The sequence below is a fragment of the Mus caroli genome, chromosome 19 (genome assembly GCF_900094665.2).
Source record: "Mus caroli chromosome 19, CAROLI_EIJ_v1.1, whole genome shotgun sequence".
NCBI classification, from domain to species: domain Eukaryota; kingdom Metazoa; phylum Chordata; class Mammalia; order Rodentia; family Muridae; genus Mus; species Mus caroli.
Window position 1 is genome coordinate 20,310,404 of NC_034588.1, and position 12,691 is coordinate 20,323,094.

The 12,691-nt window shown below is 46.0% G+C and overlaps 1 protein-coding gene across 1 annotated transcript in view; it reads left to right on the forward strand.

The window, feature by feature from the left end:
* Klf9 (Kruppel like factor 9) overlaps positions 1–7,663 on the forward strand; it is a 26,128-nt gene extending 18,465 nt beyond the window's left edge. The window contains exon 2 of the mRNA XM_021151710.2: positions 6,390–7,663. Within this exon, the coding sequence (XP_021007369.1) occupies positions 6,390–6,619 (230 nt within the window). The 3' untranslated portion in view covers positions 6,620–7,663. The remainder of the gene's footprint in view (positions 1–6,389) is intronic.
* Positions 7,664–12,691: the final 5,028 nt, after the last annotated feature.

The following is a 12,691-nucleotide window of genomic DNA, read 5'->3' on the forward strand; positions in this document are numbered from 1 at the left end:
ATGGTTGTGAGCCACCATGTGGTTGCTGGGATTTGAACTCTGGACCTTTGGAAGAGCAGTCGGGTGCTCTTACCCACTGAGCCATCTCACCAGCCCCCTTCTTTTTTTTTTTAATATTTATTTATTGATTGATTCTATGTATGTGAGTACACTGTAACTGTACAGATGGTTGTGATGTGGATGTTGGAGATTGAATTTTAGGACCTCTGCTCGCTCTGGTCAACTCAGCTCGCTCAGTCCCTGCTTGCTCCGGCCCAAAGCTTCATTTATTATTATACATAACTTCACTGTAGCTGACTTCAGATGCACCAGAAGAGGGCGTCAGATCTCATTACGGGTGGTTGTGAGCCACCATGTGGTTGCTGGGATTTGAACTCAGGTCCTTCGGAAGAGCAGCCAGTGCTTTTACCCATTGAGCCATCTCACCAGCCCCCAGATTTGTGTTCTTTGATGCTAAATGATGATCTTTGTTTTCCTTTACTAGGGATGAATATTAAGTTTTATCAAGTGTTTCACATATATTTAAGGTGTGCATTGGTAAGGACACAAGCAATAACATGCTTTCCAATACCAAAGTAACCCTTTTCTTTATCCATAGAATTTTAGACTTGGTTTTGCCCCGTTGCAGGAATTGATTCTTGATTGAGGCTTGGAGAGTTCTGTTCCTGAAACCAAAGCTTCCTTCCCTTAGATTTGTTCCTTACTAAAATGGTTGGCTTTGGCCAGAAGCAGCAAGAGCATTTATTTGATTGTGGATTTGGAACCTTGACGTGACCAGGTTGGATCTCCTTTGAGCCCTCTCTGGCTAAGGAAGGGAAGGAAGGTGAGAAAAACCAGGAAGAATGAGGTATTGAAAACTCTGGGTTCAGATCTCAGTGGCAGCCTCGACTCGGAGAACCTAGGGGATCCTGCATGGGAAGTTGAGTGCTTAGCAGGTACAAAGCACTCTGGCCTCCTGTCACGTATGGAGTCTCTCAGTTCAACTGACCTCAGCACTTTCCCAATAAGAATGAGCTATGTTTAGCTTCACCTGTGTCAATTGGCTTTCTGTCACCAGGACATGCTACTCGAGATATGTCAGTTTCAAGAGGAAAACGTTTATCTTGGCTTTTGATTTCAGAGGGTTCAGCCCATAGTTGCTTGCCTGGGTTCCTTTCTTTGAGCCTGTGGGGCAGTGCATCATGGTGGAAAGGTGGGATTATGGAGAATGTTCATCTTGTAGTAGCTAAGAAACTGAGAGAGAAGAGGGCCCAGGGTCCCAATATGCCCTTCAAGGATGTCCTGTGGGTAGCTTAACTTCTTCCCCAGGGGGCTCCATTTCCTAGCTGACACCACCCCCCCGCCACAGCTCTATAGCTAGGGACCAAGCCTTCAACACGGAAGCCTCAGGCATTTGAAATCGGGTCCATCAGGGCTGACTAATTGCTAGTAACCGGGAAATTTCTTCCCAGATATGGGCCCTTTGTGACTGTAGTTGGAAGGCACAGCTGGGCCTGTCTCATGCCCTGGTGGGCCAGGGAGCATTCCGGAGGCCTGGTTGTCTCCACAGAGCAAGTCTGTTACTCATGCTGTGCCAAGTTCAGTCGCTTTCTTGGTCAAGTTTATTTTTTATACTCTGAAAAAGTCTGTCGGAAAGAGGTGCTTAGCCTGTGCTGCTAGGGGCGGGAGTGCAGCGTAAATAATGAGAATTCCGGAGCCTGGGTTGTTAGCAGCTCTGCTCCAGTAAGGCAGAGTTTATGGTGTTGTTGCCTCTGGGTGCGTTTTCCTGAGAAGGCCAGAAACTACACTGTAGCACAAGCCTGCTTTTCTCCCCGACAGGAATGATAACTCTCATTAACACTGCAGACTGGGCTTAAAGGTTCTCTGACTGATGCTTGCCTGGCCGTGAACGCCATGGAAAAGGCTGGCCATTGCCCTTTGACCTCAAAAGCTCTGAGTTCAGAGTGGACCTCACTTAGTGTCCCTCTCAGACTGGAACTGTGACATGACAGCTCACAGTTCCTCTGCCCTCTTCCCTTCTCTTCGCAAGGTCTCTGTTCCCTTCAGCCTCGTTCTCCTCTTGGCATGATTTTCCATTCTTCTGCCTCTCTGTTTTGTTTTCTTTGAGATGGGGTCTTGTTATATAACACAGGCTTACCTCACTCAAGGCAAACCTCCTGCCTCAGCCTCCTCATAGTCAGGGTTGCAGGTTTGTCCACCATGCTGGGCTTCTGTCTTACACTTTCTTAGGTGTGAACCTTATATCACTGTCAATGACACCTTGTGTTTGCCATTCACATATCCTTATATATCCCATAATAGGTAGTACGCCTGTTCTCCCTGGGCTGAAGGGAAACAAACAATAGGTTCCCATGCAAAGTCGGGCCTGCATATACACCCCTGGCTGGTGTTGAGTTTGCATGGCTGTCAGAACTGTGGACTTTACCACAACCCAGAATGGAGTTAGCCATGAATCCTGAGTTCATCCCACTTGCTCTGCCATGAGCTGCTCTTCTCTTGTTCTTACCCCTTTGGTCTTGGCTTCTGGCAAGGCCAGATTTGGCTTGTGGGCTATAGGGGGCTCGGCTTTGCCTGATGCCTTTCCAAAGTACTCCCTAAGGTTCAAACCTGCTACTTACAACAGCATTGCTAACTGCTTACAGACTGTTTGCTCTGGTGTACAAGTTAAATGACCCCAACGAAGGCTCTTCCTGGCTCTGGGCTAGCTCTGGACTCCGGGCTAGCCTTTCTCTTCTCTGAAACCCTCGGGGATGAGAAAGCTCCCCAGGGACAGTACCTGAACTTAGGAACAATCACAAACAGTGACTGGCCATAAATTAAATTGGAATCGAGTTCTCAGAGAGTGAACCCTAAGCATCCTTGAACTTCTCTCTATATGTCAGTGTGAGCATCCATGGCTGACGTGGCCTTTGTGACACTCTCCACTGGGACACTTATATGAAGCCATCTTTGAAAATGAGGGCAGTCCCTTTTTCCTTGGCACCTCTGCCAACAGAGTGGCCCTTGGGGTCCATTGTTCCCTGGCTCCAGATAGGGATACTGGGATTCACCCCTCCCTTTCCTGACTTGACTCGTGACTACAGGTGCCAGGCAGGAAGCTAAGCCGTATGGTACAGTGCAAAGAAAGCCACTTCACCAGCAAGCTCTGGGAAGAAGAAAGCTTTGCTCGAGGCCTTCTCATCGTTTTCCTGAGCCACGGATAGAGGCTCCAAGAGTAAAAGCAAGAGCTTTGTCCCTGTTGCTTGCAGCTTATTCTATGGATTCTGTCATATTTCCCCATCATATAAAGTATGTATTATATTATATATAATATATGTGTGTGTATACATTTTGGAAGACAGGATTAACACTTTGTAGCTCAGGCTGCCTTGAGCTCTAAATTCTGCCTCAATCTCCTGGCTGCTGGGATACCAGGCCAGCTTGATTTTTATCGTCTCTCTCTGTTAGCGTGACATCTTTAATACACACCATTGTTTAGAAAAACATTTCCCTTAGATTGTCTTTTGGGGTTAGAAAGGGCTGCTGCAGGCCAATCCCAGAATGGTTCGAAGTCTGCTCTAGTGACCTAACTTCTGAGGTGGTTTTGGTCATATATTAATGGTCTGAAAACACACACGTGCACACACACACACACACACACCTACATACCTGGCCCCGTCTGTGGGTTCGAGGTCAGTTGATTCAAATACAGATAAAAAAAAAAATTCAAGAAGAATGTGTTTCTGCTAAACACGTATTGACTCCCCCCCCCCTTGTCATTAGTCCCTAAACAATGAAATAAACAGCTCTTTAAGTAGCCTAGGGATCATTTAGAGCATATACGATGTGCTCATGATATGTGGAAATATAAAATATACAATTTTATTTATCAAGTTATTTTCCTTGCCATAAGACACCGTCATAAGAGAGTTCTTACAATCTGGATTTCAGCTCGTGCTCAAAGATCTGCTGAAGCGGGGCCAAGCTTTTTGTTCAGCAGGAGTTTTAGCCCCCGACTTTGTTGGATTGTTCAGTGCAAGCTTTCTGGCTGCCTTTCTTCTTGGGCTCTCCCCTCAGGAACTCGCTGTGCAGTGTCTCTCCTGGCTCTCTGGCCACCTTCTGTGCTTGGCTCCGACGCTCTAGCTGTGAGGATTTAGCCCTAAGCTTGCACATAGCCTTGCTTTTTTGCCCAGCAGAGTTTTCCTCAAGACTGAGTAGGCTTTGCAGTGTTGGACCCGGGCTTAGCAAACACCGCATGTATAGATTCCTGCAATGCTGGACAGTTGCCTGGCTTGCCTCCATTATTTGTGCATCTCACTGGTGCAGGTGAAGAGAGGAGAGAGTGACTTTCCGATGACTCAGACGCCTCGAGCTGGACAGCTCCCAGCCTCTGCAGTGTCTTTCCAGCTTCCAGCAAGCCAGGGACAGGAGTGAGAAAATGATCGCTCCTCACACCTACCAAAAGTAAAGCCTGCCTGCTGAGTGCTGTGGAGCCTGTGTGTCCTGTGTGTAGGAAGCAGCTGTTTGGGGCTGTGCTTGGAACAGAGTGAAGGGCAGGCAGGTGGTCCCAGAGCAAGGTGATGACAGGTACTCGCAAGAGCAATTGAGGTCCCTGTGTCAGCACAGTCTGATTTTGTGCTGGTATGTGTCCTCGGGTGATTGACACAGTCCCATCCCCCTGGCTGGCATCTTGGTGCGTGCATGTGTGTGTGTGTGTGCGTGCGTGCATGCGTGTAATGGTTTCTCTTACAGGAGCATATATGTTCCAGATGGGACTTAGCTGCATTCTAAGTGTGTGACATAGCATGGTGTGACTCCAACCAAGGAAAGCAGTCAGAACCAGGAGAGATATGGGAAGAGTGTTAAGTCTTCCTGACCCACTAGAGGTTGGACAGCTGAGCAGCTAGGAGCCCAGGGCTTGACATTAGGCAGACAGTGAGCTCATGGCTCTGCTTTTGAATGGTATGTTCCAGCAAGTAATGTAACCCTCCAAGTCTCCATTTTCTCCACTGTACGATGGCCAGTGTGTGGGACTCTGAAAAGCCAGTGGAATGGTGAATGGGTAGCCCTAGCTCGATCCCTGTACTTAATTTAATGGGAGGAACATGTAGGTTTGGGGGGGGGTGTCATGTGATCTGAGGAAGAGATGGCTAGTGTAAGCTGGGTCCTGAGACACTATGACTTGTAAGATGGCTTTGCAGGAGGGCACAGTCCACAGCCACTGCAGTGTATTCTCAAGCCCTGCTAGGCTGCCTCCCCAGGTAGAGCTACAGTGCTGGCAAGGGCTAAGGGAAATTGCCTGTTGTTGGGAGCGAGGGGGGCCTCCCAGTCCTCTCCTTTCATCTCTGTGATGCCAGGAAATGTAGCAAAGGTCTTGGCCTTTGGCCTGATCTTAAGATCTCCTGAAACCGACAATTGTATAGGATAAAATTAGAAGGAGGAGGGGCAGGGGAAGGGAGGAGGAAGAAGAGGAGGAAAGAGTTTCTGAGTGGTCACTGGGTACAAAGTACCACGCTTCTTTGTTTAGAGAATTCTCAGCAATTTCCCGTTGCTTAGCTCGCCAGGGCTGCCAGAAGGGACCACAGACATCCTCTGACTGAGTGGACAGTAGTTTCCGGGAGTCTGGAAACTCACTAAGGTCTCTCTCAGGATAGCTGCTCACTGTGCTCTCACGCCCCTGCCTTGTTCCCGTCTTACAAGAACACCGGTCATGGGATGAAGATCCACCCCGCAGGGACCTCATTTAATTCCCATCACCTCTTTAAGGTCTCAATTTAGGGGACCAAGCCCCTTTCTACTCCAGGATTCTCAGGTGCAAAGTCCTAACCAAAAATGTCAGTGAGTAGGCTGGTGAGATGGCTGAGCAGGTCACACTTGCCCTGCAGGTCTAGTGATCAGAGTTCAATCCTAGAGCCCCAGTAAAAACAAGAAGAGACCTGGTTCCACAAACTTGTCCTTCAACCTCCATGTGAGTGTCAAGACACACATATACCTATGTGCACACATGTATAATCTTAATTTTTAAAAATTCAAGTATTTGCATAGAATGAATGTGTCTACATTGCCTACAATTTCTAATATGGTGTAAATGTTGTGCAGTCTGACATGAAGGTAACAGTAAAAACGTCGGTACATGTGACACTTTTTCCTTTCCAGATATTTTTCCATCCATGATTAGTTGAATCCAGATATTGACCCCATGGTTAGGCAGGACAACTATACAGTCACATTCTGAGATGTGTGTATTGGGAAAAGGATGTCAACTGAGAGTGTGGGGGGTCTGGGGTGGGGCGGGGGAATACGACAGAGTTTATCCTGAGTGTCCTAGGGACTGTCACCCATAGGTGGTCTTCGGAATGTTTTTGACATACCCTTTTCAACAGTGTTGTGTCTTGATTTCCTTCTCCTAGGTGAACGGCCCTTTCCCTGCACGTGGCCAGACTGCCTTAAAAAGTTCTCGCGCTCGGATGAGCTGACCCGCCACTACCGGACCCACACTGGGGAGAAGCAGTTCCGTTGCCCGCTGTGTGAGAAGAGATTCATGAGGAGCGATCATCTCACCAAGCATGCCCGGCGTCACACCGAGTTCCACCCCAGCATGATCAAGAGATCAAAAAAGGCTCTTGCCAGCCCCTTGTGAGGTGCTCCCCACGGCAGCCAGGCAGAGATGGGTCCCCGGAAGGACAGAGCTCCCAGGAAACAGACGGACACATGGAAATCTGCCACAGCAGAGGCGCGCTGGCCACAGGAGGTCACGGCTTCTTTGGCCAATATTCTGATATCTCCCTGCACTGTTTCCAAAAAGCACATGGTAGCCTAAGATCAAAGTCAATATTTGGTCCCCTTGCAGAGGCAACTCAGAACCGTCTCTGACTGTTGGAGGGCAGGCAAATAAATGCTTTTGGTATTTTCTCCTTTGTTTTTGGGGGAGGGGGGAGGGGGAAAGGCCAAGACGAGGGGTAGGATTCTGAAGATTCAGGCTGGTGGTGTACATACGTCTGACTGGGTGAGTTGACCCCTGGCCTCCCACAGTGACTCTGGATCCTTGATGCTTGCTGACTCTCAGAATTGTGTTTTCTTCTCATTTAATGTAACGACCGGTGTGCTTCAGTTTGTTTAGCAGAACCACTCTCTTGAATCACATTAACTTTTGAGATTAAAAAAAAAAAACAAAAAAACAAAAAAACAAAAAAAACCCCCAAACAAACCAACCCTCCATAGCACAGCTGTCTTTTATGCAAGCAAGAGCACACCTACTCCAGCATGATTTGTCATCTAAAGACTTGAAAACAAAACAACAGCAACAACAAAAAGTTACTTATAGTCAATGGATAAGCAGAGTCCGAATTTACACTAATCAAGACAGACCTTCGAGGGGGTCACGCTAAGTCCGGAACTTTTTCAAGCCTTGCTTCGTATGAATTGTACTATCTGAACATAAACTGCACTTTTATTTTCTAATACCGAGGGTGAATACGGTAAATACATGCTTTGAGGGTAGAAGCCGACGTTCTGTTTGGCACCACGTTATAATCTGCTTATTTTAACAGTATACACATTTCCCTGAGAACCTATGGCAAAGATGGGAGGGCAGAACGTATGAAACACATGCTGACGAGGGGGAGGAGGAGGGGAGTGCTTTTAAAGATAACAAAAAATGAGCAAACAATTTTAACTTCATGAATTTGTTTGTATTCCCCCATGCTTTCTGATAACGCCGTCTTGTTCCATGCGCGGGACTAGGACAGAGAGAGCGGTCGGCTGGCTCTTTGTAGCATTGGTTGATGAATGGGTGTATAGCCATCGCCAGGCCTGGAAGTGCGCCCCCTTTTGGTGGGGGGTGCTTCTTGGTCTCCTTATGTTCTATGAAATTCCCACTATGAGGTGCAAGAGTTATATCAAAGGAAGCTGAAATATGAAAAAAAAAAAAAGTTTGCCCCTGTAAGTAGTAAGTGTCTAGGGAAGGAAGACGCCACAGTGAATGACTTCAGAGGCCACTCTACAGAACAGTCCCTTCTGGTGAACGTAGGTCAAAGAAACACACGTGAATGGCATCACATCACTGTCTGCATCAGTATCCCTACCACTACTTAGCTTGTATCTAGGTGTCTACACAATGGCCTGAACCACTATATCCATCCTTTGCCATTTACTGAAAAACTGAATTTTGGCTTTTACATGGCCAGAAAAACAAACTCAGTTTTCATAGTTAAAAAACAAAAAAAGAAAACAAAAAAAAAAATGAAAACAAAAACCTCATTTGAGGGGAGTCAGCAGTGATCATGGGGAAATGTTTACATTTTTTCCTTCAGAAATATCACTTTCTGATGATTTTATCTGATATTTAAAACAGGGAGCTATGGTGCACTCAAGTTTGGACATGGTGTGTAAACTTGGGGTTCCCACCTGCAGTGAGCTCCACATTTCACCCAGCGCATGCTCACCCCCATCTCAGCGTGGTTGCTCCTGCAGTGGGCACAGGGCACAGCTGACTCCGACTTCCAATACGACAGCCATCACTAGCGCAGTGTTTTCTGTTTAACCAATGTAGTTGTATCAGTAGTTCTCTCAGAACTGCTTTTAACATTAGGGACTGGGAGCAGTCCACGAGCTAAAAAGGAAAGTGTTTTCTCACGAGAAAACATGTCAGGAAAAATAAAGAACACTTTCTACCTCTGTTTCAGATTTTGAAACGCTTATTTTAAACCAAATTTTAATTTCTGTGTCCAAAATAAGTTTTAAGGACATCTGTTCTTCCATATGAAATAGGTTAGGCTGCCTATTTCTCCCGAGCTCATGGGAAGGCTGTGCATAGGGTACTCTGAGCGCTGCCTTTTAGTGAGTGAGGAGTTTGGGGTTGCCTAGCAACTTGCTAACTTGTATAAACTCAGCTTTCCCTCACAGAAAGAAATGAAGGAAAACCAAGTCAGTGAAAGACAATCTTTATTGTTTCAGGAGTAAATCTGTATGTGGCTTTTGTCAAACACTTAAATGGATATAAACGTAGCAACTTGTTTGAAAAGATGCACAATTAACTTCCCGGAAGAGTTACTACTTGCCTTTTCAAGTTGTCAACAGACACACATTTGATATTCTCTTAGATGTTATAGTAACGTAACGTATAAACTCAAGGCTTTTTATTCTTTGTGATAAGTCCTGTTTTACTACGTCAGAAAACAGGAACCAGCATTCTAATTAGATTTACTACATGGAGATATGGTTCAAATAGGACTACTAGAGTTCATTGAACACTAAAACTATGAAACAATTACTTTTTATATTAAAAAGACCATGGATTTAACTTACAAGAATCCAAATGCAGGATAGTAATTTTTGTTTACTTTTTTAACCAAACTGAATTTTTTGAAAGACTATCGCAGGTGTTCAAAAGGAAAGAAGCCGTTTTATCTAATAGTGTAAGTAGATGTCACTCATGGAAAATCTACTAGCTTTAGAGTTAAGATCTCTCCTCTCCTTGGTTAGGGAAGAAGAAAGCCCTTCGCCATTGTGGAATGACACCCTGGCTTTACGCTCCACATCACGCTTCTTTTGAGAATTATATTTGGTAGTTACAGTTACAGAAACTAATTAGTTTGTCAGTTCGCAGATAGATTTAGCACAGTGCTCATCACTCTGGGTAGATAAGATGTTCTTTCACAGCGGATGAATGGTCTGGAACACTGTAAGATACTGATCTTTACAACTGTTTAATCAGTTTTATTTTTGTACAGTATTAGTGACCTAAGTTATTTTGCTGTCCCGTTTTTTGTAAATCAAATGAAATTATAAAAGAGGATTCCGACCGTAGGTATTTTGTACATATGTATATATGTTGTCCAAATAAAAATAATAAATGATAAAGATTAAATTGCTCCAGCCATTACGTTCTTCCACAGGGGCACATTTCACTCTGAGGGAAGTTGGCCTGTTAACCTGTATGCACAGATCTCACGGCAAGTGCAGAGGTGGTTTAGCCCCGTGTCTGTCTTTCAGCTTGTGCCATGTTTGGACAAATGTGTATTTACTCTTCACAGACCTCTGTGGGGTACGCAGAATAGAGGCCACTTAAACCCACTGTATTAGGTAAGAGGGGAATATTTACATTTTGAGTTAACTCAACGTGGTAGGGATGGACCAGAGAATGTTAAAGGCTTGGGCTCAGCTTGTGTGATTGGCTAAGAACACAGACAGATACAGACGTCCAAAGCCAGGCAGGAGAGAAAGCATGGCAAGCAAAGAAAAGCGTGCGCGTGTTCGTTCACATGTGTGATTTGTGCAGTTCTAGCTGCTGTTTGTTAAGCACTTAACTGTGTGGTAACCATGATATTAAGTGTTTAGGTCTCCCCTTTTAATCCTTGCAGCAGCTCTGTGTGGTTCAGTTATCCCTATGTTTTCTGTGAGGAAACTGAGGACCAAATAACTTGGCAAGAGAAATACGAGTAGCATAGACTGTCCAGGCTGAGTCTCCCCTATCTGAAATGCTTGTGGCCAGGGGGCTTTTGGATTTCAGGTGTATTTTGGATTCTAGATTATTGGCATATGCATAAATGTCTTACGGAGACACACCCATCAAAACCTAATTCAAGTCTCTTTCTATTTTGCCCTGTTGGAAAGTGATCTCCGGGCTTTGTCATGATAGAACCGTGTTTTTAGCCCTCTCTTTAAATGTTTTATTTATTGTTTTGAGACAAGTCACTAACTTGCCCAGGCTGGCCTTGAACTTGGCCTTCCTGCCTCTGTTTTTTGTGTTGCGGTGATTACAGACCTGCACTCCTGGGCCTGGCTTAATAACTGGCTTTCTGCTTTTCTTCTTTCTGTCCCTGAAAAGGAGCCTCTCCCTCCCTTTACGGCACCATCCCCACCCCATCCCTTTTCATTCAACAAAGCTTCACTATGTAGCAGAGGCTGGTTAGGGAATGGGCCATGTGGCCCAGCCTGGCCTTGAATTCTCAATCCTCCTGCCTTGGCCTAATGCTGGGAATAGGCTGTGCTACCACACTCAACTCAAAATATCCTTTGTTTTATAAACAACTTTAAAAACTGCCCTGAAAGTGTGTGTATGTGTGCTTTGACTGCAAACCATAATGAAGTCAGATGCGGAATTTTCAACTCGAGGAACCCTGCTGGCATTCAAGGTTTCAGATCATGGAGCGCTTTGGATTTAAAGTTTGGGGAGGCTCAACTATTGTAGAGAACTGCTGAGTCACTTCTGCCTTTCTTTCTGTGCCTCTGTCAGAGAGGGTAGTAATTCACCAGGCTCACTTGATTGAGCACCATGAATTACTGTCTGTGTGGATGCCAAGTAAAACAATAGACCAGGTCCCTACAGTCAAACTTGCATGAGATCGGAAGAAACCAATCGTGAACAAAGGAAACATCATTCCATGACCTCAGATAAGCCTGATCGCGACAGTGCCTTGGCGTGAGGTGGGGAAGACTCCACTATAGAGAAGGTTCAAAGATGGTCTCTCCGAGGTTGCTAAGCATTTCAGCTGGGCCATACAGGAGCCAGCATGCACAGATGTGGCAGAGGCAACTTAGGGTGTGATCAGCATTAGGGAGGACTTGGAGGAGGGCTGGCTGCATATGGACAGAAGAGAAGGGAGGCTCTGAGGGAGGTTCAGAGGCAGCATGTGTTCAAGTCTGATAGGGATTTCCACAAGCTTTTTGGGTGCTGTATGGATAATGGATACTAGAGGATAATGGATACCAGAGTGGATGACAGCAAGGAGGCTGTCATCTGTGTCAGGTTGGTCACAGCACAAGATAATTTGTAGTAGAATTGGTTTGAATGTGCTTGGCTCGGGGAGTGGCACTATTTGGAGGTGTGGCCTTGTTGGAGAAAGTATGTCACTGTGGGTGTGGGTTTTAAGACCCTCATCCTAGCTGCCTGAAAGCCAGCCTTCTAGTGGCCTTCAAAGCTGTAGAACTCTCAGCTCCTCCTGAAACTATGCCTGCCTGGATGCTGCCATGCTCCTTGATGATGATGGACTGAACCTCTGAACCTGTAAGCCAGCCCCAATTAAATGTTGTCCTTAAAAGAGTTGCCTTGGTCATGGTGCCTGTTCACAGCAGTAAATCCCTAAGACATGGCTAGTTCCAGGAAATATGTCCAGATACCATTTGGACTTGACATCAGGATGTCACTAGAGAGAGGGAAGAGACACAGTGGATGGTGTCAGGAGGAGGGCCATGGGTCCCTCCTCAAACATGTTTCAGTCTCATCTGGGGGTACCTACTGCACAATCAGAGATACTTATTTCAAACAAAAGTCTGGACTACAGAGTCAGTTGTCATAGTCATAGGTGACAGTAACTAAAACCAAAGAAGTAGAAGAGAGTCCCAGGGGATGAAACTAAACAGTTCTTGGAGCCTAGAGCTGGCAGGCCAGGCATCTTGGCGTACACCTTTGATCCCAGCATGGGTCTGTAAATTCAGGCCAGCATAATCAACGTGAACTACACAGGACTCAGGGAAAAAGGCAAATGAGAGCCAGAAAACTTCAAAGTGGCAGAGTCAGGGTGCAGTGGAGAGAATTCTCTGTGTGAGAGAGTGCTGAGAGATTGAAGTGAGGCCAGCACGGAAAGCCCCCACCATGCTGAGGGACCTGACTGAGTTCACTGGTGACCTGGCAGAGCCATTTCCCTCAAATGCCAGGAATCTGAATCTGGCAGGGCAAAGGAGCAAATAGGCGGGGGGGGGGGGGGGGGGG